At 53.5% G+C, this 17,651-nt stretch overlaps 2 protein-coding genes across 36 annotated transcripts in view; both read right to left on the bottom strand.

The window, feature by feature from the left end:
* LOC149347888 (uncharacterized) overlaps positions 1 to 17,651 on the bottom strand; it is a 356,391-nt gene that overhangs the window by 200,575 nt on the left and 138,165 nt on the right. For 31 of the 35 annotated variants that reach the window (XM_089587659.1, XM_089587661.1, XM_089587665.1 and 28 more), the window contains exons 2-4: positions 7,939 to 8,110; positions 7,618 to 7,777; positions 4,878 to 5,039 (exon numbers count right to left, since the gene is read on the bottom strand). In XM_089587659.1, coding sequence (XP_089443785.1) covers positions 4,878 to 5,039; positions 7,618 to 7,777; positions 7,939 to 8,110 — 494 coding nt within the window. Of the gene's footprint in view, positions 1 to 4,877; positions 5,040 to 7,617; positions 7,803 to 7,938; positions 8,111 to 17,651 lie in introns of all 35 variants that reach the window. The other 4 variants (XM_089587674.1, XM_089587676.1, XM_089587675.1 and 1 more) reach the window with 2 other exon arrangements.
* The window catches only part of LOC149347892 (uncharacterized), a 72,209-nt gene continuing 58,208 nt past the window's right edge, over positions 3,651 to 17,651 (bottom strand). Inside the window, exon 7 of the mRNA XM_089587738.1 lies at positions 3,651 to 3,703. The gene's annotated coding sequence lies outside the window, so the exon portion shown is untranslated. The remainder of the gene's footprint in view (positions 3,704 to 17,651) is intronic.

Genomic DNA, 17,651 nt, shown 5'->3' with positions numbered 1-17,651 from the left:
AAAACAGTAGTGAGAGCTGCAAAGGTGAAACTTTACGGGGGCAGCGCACTCACATCTACGATTCCATATGCCCGTATATACACGTTCCCTTATTCCACCTCAGCAGGAAGGCGGACTGCAGTTTCATTTCTAAATTCTCTGAAGATAAAGGAGTAAAAAGATAGTAAAGTTGTCCTCTAGCGCACACCCTTTAAAAAAGGAGTGTGACAGAGGACACCTTACTCCCTTTTTACACCCATATAGGCGTATTCCTGTTTAGAGTGCAGGGTTTATACGCGAACAGGGCACAGTCAAGAGAGTCGCGAGGCAGTACGACATCAATGAAGAACAAAAGAGCCCACTTTCTCCTGCATGCGCAAACTTTTTTCTTTTTTTTCATCAGGTACGTCACGGAAACTTGTGCACTCGTCACAGTGACGTCCGTCCACGTCACCGGTAGTTGCGCACCCGGCTATGCAGCCGTGACAGAGGAAGCTCCCCTGTGAACGCCAAGCACTTAAACGCCCGGTGTTTTTGCCGTTTAACGCGCTCTACAACCGACGTGGCATCGAAAGGTACAGGTGCGGAAAAATATTAACGGGACATGCTACTGGCTCGTAATATTTTTCACGCGTTACCTAATTTGAATTGCCAACTATGGCATGTGCATGCTGGTAGTGGATGCTAGTGCGCTTTTTATAGGACAAATGATTATTGTTTTGTTTTTTTTTTTACGCGGAGGGCGCGAGGAACAGAATATCGAGCTCCGTTTGCACATGTCCGCACCTGTACATGCCAGTAACGTGCTCCTCCAGCTCACCTGCCCCCCTTGTCAGGCGGGACGTGCGTCGGCGTCGGAGCAACACCCACGTGACCGAAGCAATGACGAAGCTAACGGTGCAGCGGCAGGCTAGACCTGCCCAACCGTTGTCTTCTCCAACAAGGGATGCATGAGCCTGACTGAAGGCCGAAGCAGACTCCCTGCAGTTCGACACGAAACAACGATCAGCGATGATCACGACAAAGGCAAGTAACTGCACGCCTGGCTCCGTATTGTTAATCGGAGCTAACGTAACGCGTTTGCGCTGATTGCTCGTTTATAGCACAAACATTGCGGAGCTTGTTTCTTGCAAAGATGCTCGGCCACTTTTGAAGCGAAAAGCTTCACTACGCGCACCACAGCCGCGCTTCGCGTGAGCCGGCGGAGCCAAGATTTGCCACAGCTGCGCATGCGTGAAACCGAGTGACGTCATGCGCGGCACAAATAAAAAGATAAATAAAAGACAAACAGTGCGCCAGGAAACACTCATATCTCGGTGGACACCCGAACCACGCCGTAAGGGAAGGAAAATGAAAAGAAAATTGGTTTTAAGGAAAGGAAACGACGCCTGTCTCTCTCATATCTCCGTGGATACCCGAACCGAACCGCGTCGTAAGGGCCTTAAGGAAAATTAAATGAAATGAAAATTGGTTTTAAGGAAAGGAAATGCCCGTCTCTCATATCTTGGTGCACACCCGAAAGGAATGCACACCACAGGACACGTCTCTAAAGCAACCTTCTAAGACAGCACCGTATTCACTAGACGCGCGTCCCCTCTTCCGCCTCCGTACAGGCAGTGTGTGGACGGCCGAACGCCTCCACCGTTATCGTGGAGCTCCCAGTGCACTGTGCGCGAATTGCGACAGCCATGACGTCAAGCCAAGTGCAACTGAACCTTTTCGCTTGTATAGCCATGCTTAACCAGAGCTAAGCCACTGCCTAATTTCTTTGTACTTGATTTTACTCTACAACGTCAGCCTTTAACCCTCCCCTCCCCCGTGCTCCGAGACAACGAGGCGTGTCACTACCAAAATGTAGCAGGCGAAACTTTTCTTCGCTTCGTATATGCTTCCTAACTGAGCTAAGCCACTGCTAATTTTTAGTGATTTTATAGTTTGTTTAATATCGCCGCTTCTTTCAGGAAACCAAGAAGAGAGGAAATATCTGCAAGTGGACTATTTCGTAAAAGTAGATTGGGGTGGAAGGCTTATGGTTTATGGCGGTTTTAAGGTCCCAAAGCAACTAAGGCTATGAGAGACGCCACAGTGAAGGGCTCCGGAAATTTCGACCACCTGGTGGGGTTTTTTAACGTGCATGGCATCACACAGCACACGGGCGAGAATTTCGCCAGCATCGTAATTCTACCGGGTCAGCAGCTGAGTGTCATAACCACTGAGCAACCGCTGCGGCTAACTGGTGCGCGAGAGAATGGAATGTGAACATATTTTTACTGTATTCTACAGTGAACACATTCCGAATTGGGGTGGAGGAGAATGTGTTCATTGCAGATTACAGTAAAATATTTTTCCCTTAGCCGTTCGTGTTCTGCGCACAAAAATAAAAAAAGCTATGGAGCACTTTGGCAGCCTGAAGTGCACTAGCCGAAAGCCTTTGTAGCGTTGCGCCTCCCTGGCTTTTAGACCAGGCGACGCGTTTAGCCGCCGCTGACGCGTGCATTCATGGATCTTTCGCTGCTGCGTGTTTGGTGAGTCGCCCTTCTTCCGCTGAGCCGAACCACTTGGTGCGGAATCACTGCCCTGCTTGGGAGCCATCCTCCTCCACTAGCTGCCCCACACCGACTGACGACGGAGCAGCGCTCGACGCCGCCGCGCCGACAGCTCCGTCTGTCGACGAAGGTGACGTCAAATTTTGGCAGCTGCGCTCGTCGATGAGTCACCCCAGGCGCTGGATGCAACCCCGGACAGACGGACGGACAGGAGAATGAGCCATTAAAGCCTTTCGCTTTAAAATGCGATTTGCTGTAAGCTCACCTCCAAAGTGATGAAGACATTTCTTCCTATGTGCCAGAGGTCACTCAATGAATAAGCAGGCCAACCGAAATAGTTGAAAATGAACTACATATTCATTATTAGTCAGCCATCCTGCTAGTTGGTTGATGGTTTATGGCTTATGGCTTATGAGAGTTTACCGCCCCAATGCAGCTCAGGCTATAGGGGACGCTGTCGTGACGGGATCAGGAAATTTCAACCACATGGGGTTCTTAACGAGCACTTACATGGCACCATGCCGCTAGTTAGCGTGTCTTGGCTGTACTCGTTTGCCATACCTTGCTGATGACGCTCGCTCGAAACAAGCGCTCCTCTAACTCAAAAAGGCTGGTTTTAAATATTGCTGACAGTATTAAGTGAAATATCAGGTATAGGATGAGGGTTGGTTATAAAAATGACGTCTCACTACTACTATCATACTGACAAACCCACACTCAGGGGCAGGAGTTCTTGTTCCCCAAACAACGCAGATTTCTCCTCATGCTGACAGCTGTGTCCCTGTATCTATACGAGTAGCCCGGTGTGATGTGTCCGAGGGACTGCAAAGTATTTGCCATAACATAAGACTAGCGCAAAACCAAGACGACGGACAAAAGGGGAGAGAACACAGACCCACAACACAGGCGCTGTGTGTGTTGTGGTTAGCGCCTGTGTTGTGGGTTTGTGTTCTCTCCCCTTTTGTCCGTCATCCTGGTTTTGCGCTACTCTTATGTTATGGATCAATACCGACTTTCCCAAATTTCCACCCTGATGAAGTATTCGCAATTCGGCGTTCCACGGTACTTGGAAAGTGTATCGAAGACAGATACCAACCTTCCTTGGCTGCCGGAGTCCACATCTGGGAAGTCCTCACCAACTCCGGCCAGCCTCCACATCCAAAGCGCCGACAGCTACCCTGTAAAAGCGAAGTTAACCTCACGTTAATCTTGAAGAGGCAACAGCAACAGCGGCTCCAGTCCCAGCTAGTGGCGAAGAGCGAATTAAACGAACGCGCGGCCTTTCACGATGCGCCCGCTCTACGGCACCACGGCTATTACGGAGTCAGTGCAAAGAACCGAGAGCCAGGTAAAAAAAAACCAGGGCATAGGCCACGGATTTAGTCGGGAAATGGCTGCTCACGTGGCTAAAGGTTGCTTGAGCATCGTGAAAGCCCGCGCGTTCATTTAATCCGCTATTCGACACTAGCTCTGACTTAAACGATGCAAGCGACGCGGGGTCTACTAACGCGGGGTGATTGGCGTACGTTACGTGCAAGCGAAATGCCACGCTCCTAGACGTGCGAAACAGCAGCGAGAGTTGTAAACGTGATACGTTACCAGGGCAGCGCACTTACATTTACGGTTCGATGAGCAGGTCTATATGCGTTCCCTTATTCCACTTCCGCAGAAGGAGGGACTGCAGTTTCATTTCTGCATTCTCTAAGCAGAAAGAAAAGATTAAGTAAAGTTGTACCCTAGCGCACACCCTTTAAAATAGTTGTGTGCTAGAGGACACCTTACTGCCTTTTTACGCCCGTATAGGTGTATTCGTGTTTAGAGTGCAGGGTTTATATGTGAACAGGACACAGCCAAGAGAGTCGTGAGGCACGGCAATAGCAAGGAGAAGAACACACGAACCCACTGTCTCCTGTATGCGCAATCTTTTTTTTTCATCAGGTACATCAAGGAAACTTGTGCACTCGTCACCGTGATGTCCGTCAACGTCATCCACAGCTGCGCACTCGGCTATGTAGCCGCGCCAGAGGAATCTGCCCTGTGGACGTCACTCAGAAGCCGGTGTTTCACCGGTGTTTCTGCCATTTTTTTGAAAGCAGGCTCTACAACAAATACGGCATCGAAGCGTACAGGTTCGAACAAAAGTAAACGGAACATGCTATTGGCTCCTTATATTTTTCGCGTGTTACCTAATCGGAATTGCCAACTATGGTATGTGCATGCTGGTAGTAGATGCCACCGCGCTTTCTCAAGGCCAAACAATGTTTTGCACGGAAGGCGTGAAGAACGGAGTATCGGCCTCCGTTTAGTCATGTCTACCCATATAAATGCCAGTAACGTGCTCCTCCACCTCACCTGTCCCCGTTGTCAGGAGCATCGGAGAGTGGTGTCACAGCAACACCCACGTGACGAAAGACCTGCCGACGTTCACGGCGGTCCCGAGGCCTAGACACCGCCCAGCCGTTGTCTTCTGCGGCGAGGGATGCATGAGCCTGACGGGAGACAGGAGCGTGCGTCCTGCGCAGTTTTACACGATGTAACGACAAATCACGACAAAGGTAAGTAACTGCACTGCTCCGTATTGTTAATTTGGAGCAAAAATAACGCGTTTGCGCCGTTTGCTCGTTTACAGCACAGAGCGCGTATGCACCCGATCTTCGTTCCTGCATGAAAATTCAGGAATTTTTCGCTACTTCATTTTACTGTAGAGCATCATACTTCGACTACATTCCCCTCTCCCTTGCCTCGATACCTGGTCAGTGTGAAAAAAACAGACCACTGCAGCGACCCGTATCGGAGGAATGCGAAAGTATTGACACCTCCTCGACACTCTTTGTCCCTGGTACTTGTCTGTTTTCTGAGTCATTTTGACGTCTGCGGCTGTTTTGACGTCTTCTCCCTATTTCGACGTCCAAGCAGGTTTTTCATTTCTGCTTGAATTAACTAAACTCCACATCTGCCAAATTCGCCCCATAGCATGATTTTTTTCATCCTCCATCTGATACAAACCTTTTTTTCCATATCTCTTTATAGCACGATGGAACGTGCGGACAAAATTGTGGACACGTTTCACGGACACTTTTTGGCGACGCGTACATAGCCATACAATGCTTTCCCACTGATAATGAAGTCACCCCATTGCGATTGCGAAGTCGCATGAGTATGCCTTCAGCTGGATGGCTGCCGTCCTCCCTCTTTCTCTGGAGGCCATGTCACCCTTTCTTCATCTCTGCTGGCGCCGCTCTCCAGAGTGACTAAACGCGGTGCTCGGAGGCGTTGCCGGAGCTCCTGTGCTTGTGGAGTCTGAATACGAAGGTACGTGTTTAGAAGGTTGTGTCAAAAGCTAGGAAGTGGGCAGTACAGTTCGCATAATTACAGAAAGCACGCTCCTACCTCCTTAAAACCCACCTCCCACATCCCTTATCACCCATATCTCTCCAGGTCAGGGTTATGGCACAGGCCTTTCTCCTGGAGATGCCTTTGTCCATCGATGTAATCGACAATTGTTCACCCAGCCATGTAGTACCCTTATCTCCCATATTTCTCCATCGCAGGGTTAGCTGGAGAGATATGGCAGAAGCCTTTCCCCTCAAGAGGCCTTTGTCCGTTAATGTCATCGACAGTTGCTCACCCAGCCATGTAGCCACTTCAGACTCGCCAACGCTGTCCGTCGATTGGCTGTCGGCTCGCGCTAGCGATTCCATCCTTGCAGCACGGCTATCGCCGGAACTACAAGTAGCGGAATAAGACCCACATGCTCTTGAGCTCGAAAAATGAGATAAGGGGTCACAAAAATCGAGATTTCGTTGCATGTTACATAAATTTTATACGGGACAAAACTATTTCAAAGCTCTTTGCAAAGGCGTGCTTCAAAGCCGCTCTTTTGCTGTCATGCACGAATACCTTAACCCGTAACTCCTCCTCACGCCGAAATTCGAACACTTAGACAGCCCAGCGGAGTACAGCGGCTGTAAAGCGCAACAGCAGTGACCCACCCGCCACGCCTGCATCCCACGTGACCACTTCTACGCCGGCTGATCTGCACAAGAAGAATTTTGATGGCGTGCAAAAGCAACGCTTGAAGTAGACGCATGACCCTACAGTCAGCGACACAGAAAGGATCGCCAGAATCATGAAACGACTCATCGCTATACAGTGGGACAGAACTCGACAACGAATTGGAGAATGCACCTCTAAGATGCATTCACACTCCAGTCAATGGCATCGTCCGGTAGTTATGACGTCCGGCTTAATCCCCTTCCGCCTGCTAGCTCGACGACGCCGGGGCTTTCAGGCGCAAGAGGATCACGATCACGTGATGAAGAGAGCATCACGATGTTACGACAACCGGTCGACGCCATTGGCTGGAGGGGCTCCTTTGAGGAGCATTCGCCGCTTCATCCTTGAGTTGTAAACGACTATAGACCTGTAGGTGGAATCCCGTGTAAAATTAACTTACAGATAGTGAATTGGCGAGAAATACCCTCAAAGCGTGGACGATATGAGCCTCATAAAAACATCCGTGCAGGCGGTCGAAATTTCTGGAGCCGTTCACTGCGGCGTCCCTCATAGCCTGGCTCGCTTTGGGACGTTAAACCCCAAGACACCACCACACCCCTTATCTCAAGGTCGTTTTAAGGTCATTCGGGTGCTCATGGGTAAATGCGTCCCAGCTAAAGTAGTGTAGCTTCGCTGCAAAAAAAAGGACTTGGCTCGTCACGTGCAAGAAAAGCGCTGAAAAAAATATCAGCCATATGCATTTGTTTCCACTAAGGCACGAAGACCGCTTTAGAAGCAGGAGTGAATGCTAGCTGGAAGTGGTTTTATTCCTGAAGAAGTGTATTTCGGGAGCTCGCACATGCCATCTTTCAAGAGGGGAAAGGCAAGATGATGGATGTTAACGGTCTCATGAGGAAGCTCCCCTGTGAACAAGAGCAGAGGACGTGCGCCACTAGGCGTCGCCAAGCACTTGAACCCAGCTTTCCACCGGTCATTGTGTGGCTTTGTTTAACGCGCGTTCTACAACAAAGACTTCATCGAAGAGGACGTGCCTGCAACGTGCTGCACTCCAGCGGCGGTCCTCCTCCCTGCTTACCTGCGAGAGCTTCCCGGCCAAAGGACGAGGAGAGGCAGGTGAGACGTGCTTCGGCGATGCAGCAACACCCACGTGGCGGAAGCATGGAAGGCGCTGACAGGGGTCCCGAGGCCTAGACCTGCCCAACTGTCGCCTTCTGCGACGAGGAGGGTCCATGACCCTCACGGGAGACCAGAGCAGGACCCCTGCAGTTTGACACGAAATAACGATAACTGTGAGAAACTATGTTTCTTTCCTTTTGTGTACGGAATGCGTGAACAACGGAGTATCGGGTTTCATTTACTTATGTCCGCGACTGTAAAACATACTCCAGCACCTCACCTGTCCCCGCTGTCAGGAGTGGCTGGCGGGAGGTGCCTCGGCGTCGCAGCAACACCCACGTGACGAAAGCACTGCCGACGTTCATGGCGGTCCCGAGGCCTAGACCTGCCCAACTGTCGCCTTCTTCGGCGAGGGGGATGCATGAGCCTGACGGGAGACCGGAGCAGGCGCCCTGCAGTTTGACACGAAATAAACGATCAGCGATGATCACGACAGATGCAGTTCAAGGTGCACTGAAGAGGAGTCTGAACTCGTCTTTTTGCCGCGGGAACTCGATCTACACGTTCCGAGCATTCATAGAAACCTCGACTTATTGCCCTGTGTGGCCGATTTCCCTAATTTAAATCGAATTAACGTGCGGCTCCCGTCTTTTTTTTTAATTCTCCCCGTACGGTAGGCGGAGTCGACCAACGCGTGGAGTGCCTTTCAGCCAGCTCCGTGGAGGCTTTCCTTTCGCTTTATTTAGTTTTTTAGGTTTCCGTGAATAAATAGTTTCATTCGCAAATAATATAGCCGCAGAATAAGCCCGCAGAAATAAATATACGCGCGGACTATTTGCTTCAACGGATAACTACGTATTACTCCTCCGATGGCAGAGCGGCAAGCCGCCACGGGACTGGGTGAAAGTAGGTGAAAGGCACTCCACGCGTTGGTCGACTCCGCCCACCGTACGCGGAGAATTCAAATAATAAAGGCGGGAGCCGGACGTTAATTCGATTTCATTAGGGAAATCGGCCACAGAGGGCAATCAATCGGAGTTCTAAGAATGCTCTGAACGTGTAGAATGAGTTCCCACGGCAAAAAGACGACTTCAGGTTCCTCTTCACTGCACCTTTAAGTGCGCATTGAAACGTATTATTAAGGGGTTGATAATATAGCGCTCCTTCTGCGCTGTTTGTAAGTTTGCAGAAATTAAAAAAAAATGCACCAGAGCTTGTCTTATGTGCAGAAATTCGGCAATATTTCTGCTCCTTTATTTTACCCTACAGCGTCAACTTTGAACCTCGCCAGCCTCCCCACGTGCCGAGAGATCTCGTGGCAGTAGTTCGCGTGAAATAAGGATGATAGCACACAGCGAAGTCTCATAGTAGTTCGCGTGAAATAAGGATGATAGCACACAGCGAAGTCTCATAGAGTAATTGTTTTCGTAATTGTTTTCGGATATGGTCATGTGGCGCATTCGCCGGCAATCTGAAGTCGGAATCACACTAGCTTGTTACGTTATTCTGATGATAACACCCTCTGTCGCGCGGAACGTATTGCTGATATCTTGCTCATCGTGACGCGTATGAAAAACCCTGATATCGCGGGCTATATAAGCGCCACGGCAGAGCGCCCCGCCGCTCTTTCCGACCCGGCTGCCGAGATGGAATAAAGGCATTCCTGATAACCTTCGGTGTCGTCGCTTGCTCGTCGTTCGTCGAATCGCCCAGAAACGTAACAAGCTCTTATAACCCAACACGATGTGTGGTCGCATCCTTGATTCAACGTTTCTTTACACTTATCCCTCAGGGCGCTGGAATGCAAGTACGGTTGTTTCAGCGTCAAAAGCGTGGCGACCGGCAACACTGGCCTTGCATTTCCAGCTGCTTAAGGTCAAGTACGGGCATTTCAGCGTCCCAAGTGCGGGACTCGAGACGCACAAGCTGTACTACATCCCCAAGTGAAAGTGGCTAGCTTGGGGCAGTTGCCCCCCTCCCCCCTTCGTTCTTGGTTTCGGTGGGGTTTTTCTTTCATTCTTCAGCAGCCGCAAATAAAGTTTAAGGGCGTGATAATGATGAAAGCTAGGCCTCAAACAGCACGAGTAGAAAACTGGTTCCTGAAACCTACTTGGGTTAATGGGATCTGCAGAGCTTCACAATACTCGTTTGAAACTCGACAGGAGGCGCCAAAAGTTCAGTCGTTCGCGGCTCGTCCGATGGCGTGCCAAGTTGAAGGCGTCTCTATTACCCCTGCCGAGTTTGCAGCCGTCTCACACTGGGTGCGTGCTGTGAGGGCACACCGTGCAGCCGCGGCACACCAGCCCAGCGTCTCACCACCGCCTGTCTCGAAAGCCTCCCCGACCTCTCCTCCACCGTCCACCACCAATACATCAGGTACTGCCACTCTCGCCACGGTCCCCCCCCTCACCCTCAGGACCGGAGGGGGGCTTGACCTCCTCACTACCACCAACGGAGCCCTGCTTCAAGTCCTCGTCTACATAGCCGCACCAGACAACGCCTTCCGTGACGTCATATACAACGCCGTGGACTCGCAACGGCCCGTCGTCACCCCCAGCCACCTCCAAGCCCCAACCTCCACTAACAACCACTCCAACCTGGCCCATCCTCAAGAACTCCCGAGCTTCCCGCCCCCGCCTTCGCTGCCTCCCGTGGTGCCCGGTCTTCCAGCCGCCACTGCTCCGTCTCCTTCCCGTCTCTACCCAAGTCCGAGCCGTCCACCGCCCCCGCCTCCACCAGCGCATCACCGGTAAGCTGGGAATCAGCCCCACACGCCGGACCGCAAAATCATCGCCGTCGAGGCCACTATCAGTGCCCAGCTGATCCGAATTCAAGAGCTGTCACGTCAGCTGCAGGCTGCGCTACCGCGTCTGTCCTCTCCCGCTCCTCCTCCTACTACTTCTACATCAGCTCCCGCACCCCTACAACCGTCGCCTCCGAAGGCACCAGCTGAAGAGCCGATGAACACGGCACCCTCGGCTGCGTCATCGCGTGCCTCCTCCCCCACCCGCACAAACGCCGATCCCCCTCCTCCGACGCCGTAGCGCCCGAGCGTGACGTAATCCGCCACACAGCCTCTTTCTTGGAGGCGATTGAGCAGCGCATCATGGCCCGCTTTGCTCAACTTGAGGAGAGTGTCGCCAGTATTGACACCCGCGTGGCCGCCATTGAATCTCACCTCACCACCCTAGACACCACGGTCGCGGCCCTAGAAGCCTGCCAGTGCGCGAGTGAGGCCACCCTCACGCACCTCTCGCTACCTGCCCCACCAATCCCTGCACTTAAACCGTCTGAGGACCTCGCCATCCATCATGGCCAGGCACCCCCCCCCCCCCCGCCCCTTTATCTCTGGCAGTGGAACTGTCGGGGGTTCCGCGGCAAGCGGAACTCCCTGCAGCTCCACCTTCAGAACATCCCTCCTGACACTCTCTCCTGCGTCCTAGCACTCCAGGAACCCCTAGCTCCCTTGAGGCTGCGCGACTACGCCTCATTCCTTCCTCCTTTGGAGGCCCAACCAAGCGTTACAACGCTGGTGCACCGCAACCTTACTGCCGTGCTGTACCAGCTGGGCGTTTCGGAATGTGCCCACCTCCTCCTCGATATCCTTCCCAGCCGTCGCACTGAGGCAAGCCTCTTCGTTCTCAATGTGTACAGCCGCCGCAAAGCCCCTTCAACCCCTCTCCTCCTCGTCCTCCGCACAGCGCTCGCCTGCGCTGGCCGCAACGCCCTGCTCATTCTGGTCTGGGAGACCAATGCACCCCATACCAGCTGGAGCTACTCCCAGAACACCCGCAAGGGCCACTCAATGTTGACATTCATCCAAAACGATTGTCTTCCTGTCCTTAATGACTTCGCTTGCCCCACCAGGATCAGATCGAGCGTCCAACGAGACACCAATCAAGACCTTACCCTCGCCAAAAATGTTACCGATCCCACATGCATTAATACAGGGATCTCCCTCGATAGCGATCACTACGTCCTCTGCACCACTTTCCCTCTCCCCTCTCTCGCTCGTTCCTCTGCTCGTCTGACCCAGATTGTTGACTGGGACCGCTTTCGCTCCACTCGTCTCTCTACTTCCTCTTCTGCTCCTATCACCGATATCTCGGCTTGGACTGAGACTCTATTGGCGGACGTCCGCACTGCCACATCCACACTGTCTGCAGCACCACACTCCACCACGGCAGACAGCCGCATACTGCTTCTTTCAGAATCATATCACGCTGTCCACCACCCCTGGCAGGCCCAGAAACACAATCGCCGCCTGCGCGTCTGTTTGGCCCAGCTCACGTCCGATAAGGAGAAGCACTGCTCCTCTCTTCTCCGGCAACAGTGGAGCCAGACCTTCGATCGCATGGCCGGCCACCTGGGCCTCCGTGGCACATGGTCGCTACTCAGGGTGCTGCTAGACCCTACGTACACCAAAGCCTCCCAGCGCAAGGATATCTCCCACCTTCTTCACTCCTCCCCACTCTCCGATTCTGACTTGCTGACAGCCCTCAAGAACAGCTATCTCTGCACCGACCCCACTACTCCTCTTCCCACCTACTCCGCCTCCCCAACCCCGATCTTGATGCGGACATCTACCTGGGCGAGGTTCGTGCGGCGCTACTCAAGCTGCGCACCACCTCGGCCCCGGGGGCTGACTGCATCACTAACAAAGCACTCCCAAACCTAGATGTCCCCTCCCTCGAAGCCCTTACTAACCTTATCGACACACATTGGCAGGCTGGCACTCTTCCCTCCTCGTCGACCCATGAACGTGTCTCTTACATCCCCAAACCCGGCAAACCTATCGCACTAGAACACTTCCGCTCCATATCTCTCACATCCTGTCTCGGCAAGCTGTTCGAGCACGTCATCCTGGCCCGCTTGCAGACTTGTCTGGATGACCACGACATGTTTCCTGACTCAATGTTCGGCTTTCGTCCCAAGTTGTCCACCCAGGATGTCATGCTCCAACATTCCCAGGATGTCATACACCCCTACCACCACAAACGAACTCCAGCTATCCTGGCGCTGGACCTTACCAAATCATTCGACAATGTACATCACACTGCCACTTTGGATTCTCTCTCCTCCCTCCATGTCGGATCTCGTGTCCATGCTTATATCACCGCTTTCCTCGCCCACCGCGCAGCCGAAATCTCATACGGCCCACTTTCTTTTCATTCTTTCTCCCTTGGCAACAAGGTTCTGTCTTGTCCCCGCTTCTTTTCAACATACCCCTTTTCCCACTGGCACGTGCTCTGCGCACTACTCACTCTCTATCCTCATGCTTTCTACGTAGATGACATCAGCCCCTGGGTGACCACCGGCAATCCTGGCGATATGGAGACCACTCCCCAGGCGGGCGTGGACGCGGTGGTGACTCGCGTCCGGCTATCGGGTTGAGCTGCTCCCCGTCCAAACCGGAGCTTTTGTTCCTTCTGCCTCGGGGGGTGGCCCCCATGTGGCCTTCTCCTCTCACCGTCTACCTGGACGGCACACCCATTCCTCTTGCCTCGCCCCTCCCCAACCTTTGACTATTTCTTCAGTCTAATGGCAAACACACCATCCTCATCACTCAATTCACAAACACTGTACACCAGACCATCCGCCTCATACGCCGCATTGAGAACCGCCACCTCGGCATGCGCAAACACGACCTCCGCCGCTTGGCCCAGGCCTTTGTTCTCAGCCGCTTCATCTATTCTCTTCCTTATCTCTTTCTTTCTCGCACAGAAGAGGACAAAGTCAACAGCCTCATTCGCCAGGCGTATAAGTCGCCCTATCCCTTCCCACATCTCCTCGACGGCTCGGCTGTTGTCCATGGGCGTCCACAACTCCTTTACGGAGAGGGAACGCCAGGAGCCGCCGAGCCGTGTGGACGCGCGTCGCATGAGCTCCGGTTTAACAGGCCGCCTTTGGCGATTCTTTTCAACCTACGGCCCCGTGCCTCGTCCCAAAAGGTCAGTGAAAGTGGTCCGCTCCCACCGACACCACTTTTGGCCCGGAGACTCCCAAATTTAGCCCGCTTTCAGGGCTTTTACCGCCGCTCCGTGCCCCACCTGACTAGGCCTAACGCTAGGTCTAGCGCGGGCCGCGGAGCCGCCGGGGCTCGCCACCGCCGCCGCAGTCATGGAGCCCGGCATCCTGAACGCTGCAATGGAATACACCGTAGTAGGTGAAGACGCTACCCCAGACCAGCTTGCCGACAAGAACTGGGAGCTCATCACTAGGCTTCACGACCGATATCGACGCACCGGCCCGAACGCCGGGAAGACCGCCCGCGACGCCAAGGGAACGCCGTCGACGCAGGAGCGCAGCGTCGCTGTCGGCGCCCCCCCGTCCACGGACAAGTCTAAGTCAACGCTTAAACAGAAGACATCGCCACCGAAACGCAAGCAGCCGCCGCTTCCCCGCCTGCCGACAGACGAATATAAAGTCGTTGTCAGACCCCGCGGTAGCCTGGCTCTACGCACCATAAGCCCACAAGTTATACACGCGGCAGTTTGCCGTGAACTCAACCTCCCGCATCAAGAGGCAACAGCCCATGATCGCATCCGTATCAACCCCATCAACAACACGTTTACCATCAGCACCCCCGTAAAGACCAGAGTCCTGGTTTACGTCAACCTCAAATCTCTCAAGCTGGGTGACCAAACGTACGACATGGCCGCATACATCCCACCGCCAGGCGAGTCCGTAAAGGGCATCATATACAACGCCTATTGGAACGAGACGCCCGAAGAGATCATCAACGGCTTCCTCGATTATAACCCGGACATTCCCGTGGTGGCGGCCCGCCGCCTCGGCAGGTCGACCTCTATCGTGATCACCTTCGCCGGAAGCAAAGTCCCCCGCTCGATATGCTTCAGGGCAGGCCTCTTCAATTGCTTCCCCTTCCACAGCCGCGTTGATACGTGCTTTAACTGCCGCAAGACGGGCCATCGCAACGACGTGTGTCCCAAACCTGCGACGCATCTATGCCGCAGATGCGGCGAGAACCACCCAGCCCCACCCGAAGGCGAAGAACCCAAATGCACGGCCAAATGCATCGTTTGCAACGGCTCCCACATGACGGGCGGGAGGAACTGCAAACACCGCTTCATCAAGCGCCCGCACCAGCCGTCTAAGAACGAACAAGACGCTAGCTCCACCCCCCAACCGGACCAGCAGCTGCAATTTCGCAAGTCCCGCTCCAAGGAACGCTCCAATCAAACACCGAAGGAGCGCAAGCAGAGCAAGTCCCGCGACCGATCGACATCCTATCCACCGCTCGGTTCAAGTAAAGATTCGAGTGCCAGCTGAAGGAACGCCGACTACAGCCGCTCCGACAGAAGCAGCAGCCGCTCCGGAAAACAGGTGAGCTGGGCGACCATGGCCTCCAAAAGCCACTGCTCGGGAACAGGAGCTGTTAGGAAAAATAAACACATTAGAGGAGGTAATTGCATCCATGCGTCGAGAAATGGCAGAACTTAAAAACCGTCTCCAACCTACACCCAATCTAACCCCCTTAAGCAAACCTACACCTCAACCACCCTTACAGCAGACGCCCACGCGCAAAACGCAGACGCAAACACCGAGCCCTCCCACAAAAGCGAAGGAACTCGACGCGCCCGCCAGCCTTAAACGCCCAGCCCCCACTGAAGTGGAAGCAGGCCAGAAACGCACCGCCGAAGCCTCCCATGAGGAGGAACCGCAACCCAAAGCCAAACTCACCATAATGGACAAAGTCAGCGCAAAGATTACTGCCTCGGAAGAGATTATCAAATCCGCACTCAACGCCGAGTTAGACTTGAGATTCGCGGCGTTTGAGGCCAGATTTGCGCACAGACTAAATGAAGTCTTTCAACAATTCTCGGACCGCTTGACGGCCGTTGAAGCTAGACTCCCACTCCCACCCAGCCCAAACCCACCTCAAACACTAACTCCCCAAATGCCGCAACATGGCGCCTCGGCAGCAGCAAATTAACGTATGGCAGTGGAACTGCAGGGGGTTCCGCAACAAGCGGGGCAACCTGCAGCTTCATATTCAACACTCGGCAAACAAGCCGGACATTATAGCGCTCCAGGAATCCAATAGCCCGGTCAAATAACCGGGCTTTAAAGCCTTCACCCCTGCAGACTCGACGGCGAATCTAGCCCCGGTCACTGCGACGCTGGTCCAAAGGAACATAACCGCGATCCAACACACCATAGATAGTTCGAGTGCGCAATACACGCTCCTCGAAATCGTACCCAGAAAGAAGGGGGATGCCAACCTCTTCGTACTGAATCTGTACAGCTCGCCAAAAGACAGGGGGCCGGGAATTCCTGACCTCCTCCAAAAAGTCCCGCGCTTGGCTGCCAGAGCACAACTATTAGTAGTGGGCGACTTTAACGCTCACCACTCGGCTTGGGGCTATCGCAATACCAACCCCAAAGGCACTAGGCTGTGGCAGACAATCCAAAACTTAGGTATCACCATTCTAAACGACCCCCAAGCGGTGACGCGAATCGGCAATAGTGTTAGTGCGGACACATCGCCAGACCTCACCCTGAGCAAAAACGTGCGCGAAGCGCAATGGTCAAACACCGGACACACGCTAGGCAGCGACCACTACATCGTATCCACGACTTTTAATACCACGCCACACAAACCCCCACCCGCGCGCACCAGAATCACAGACTGGGACAAGTTCAGACGCCTCCGGGAACAAACCGCACCCACGCACATAGACGACCTCGCTGAGTGGACTCGCACGCTCAAAGAGGACGTCTCAGGTAGGAAAGACTTTTATTGCTCTAGAAAGGTGCTAGTAGCAGACGAGAAAGAAGAAGTCCATCTTCCTTCTTCTCACAGGGTCGGTGCCCCTATTCCAGGGCTCCGCTGAGCTTCGCTGCTCGCTGGGCGTGCTGGATCAGACCTTGTTGGCAACCCAGATCGCCGCTGGAGAGCCGGCTCTCCCACTGTTCTGCACTCGGGTCTTTGCGAAAGTTGTCGTTTTTACTGCATTCCCACGTGATGTGGTACAACGATGGTTTGCTGCCACACCACGGGCAAGTGTCCCGATATTGCGTCGGGTAAATCTTGCTAAGGATATGCAGGTTTGGGAATGTTCCTGTCTGCAATCTTCGCCAATACACTGCCTCTAGTTGATTTAGATCAGGATGAGGCGGCGGATAGCGGATCCGTACCCCTTATAGTAGTTGAGAATGTCCGAGTACGTAGGGCTGACTCGGTCGGGTAGATCGTCCGATTGGGAGGAAGCTCGGCTCGTATACCCTCGAGCTACCTCGTCGGCGCGTTCGTTCCCCGCTATGTCGGTGTGTCCTGGCACCCAGTAAATGCTATGTGTGACTTTTGGTGGGGTCGCGCTCTGGAGGAGCCGGAGCGCGGCGCGACCTATGCGGCCGTTCATGTAGTTACGGCACGCTTCTCTCGAATCTGTAAGGATGGTAAGGGACATGTTGCTTCGATAACCGGCTACCGCCGCTAGAGCTACGGCCAGCTCCTCCCCTTCGGTTACCGTGCAATCCCTCACTGAGGCGCTAGCTAATTCCTTTAAGTTCGAATCAATAACTACCGCCACTGTGCTGTTATGTGAGCTTCCTGTATACGGAGCCGCGTCCGTGTATACCGTTGTGGATTTTGTAGCTAGATTTTGTTGTACATACCTCGCCCGGGCTGCCCTACGGGCCGCATGCAAGTTGGGATCCATGTTCCGGGGAAGGGAGCGAACCTTTAGCGTCTGGCGAATTGCATACGGTATGCTCGCAGTACGATTCTCGAATTCCGCCGTTCGGCCTAGCCCCAGTCGCCTAAGGAGCGAGCGCCCCGTAGGAGTCTGCTGGAGCCTAGCTAACTGTGTGACCAGTTTGGCTTCTTTGATCTCTTCGAAGGTGTTGTGAATTCCAAGAGCCAGTAGTTTTTCGTTGGAGGTGTTCATTGGTAGATGCAGGGCTGTCTTGTAAGCTTTGCGGAGTATGGTATCTGCACTATCCACTTCTCCTTTGTTGAGGTTGAAG

This window comes from Amblyomma mixtum, chromosome 4 (assembly GCF_055824585.1).
Source record: "Amblyomma mixtum isolate Tamu chromosome 4, ASM5582458v1, whole genome shotgun sequence".
Lineage (NCBI taxonomy): Eukaryota > Metazoa > Arthropoda > Arachnida > Ixodida > Ixodidae > Amblyomma > Amblyomma mixtum.
Note: the sequence above shows the minus strand (reverse complement) of the source record. Positions and strands in the feature narration are given on the sequence as shown.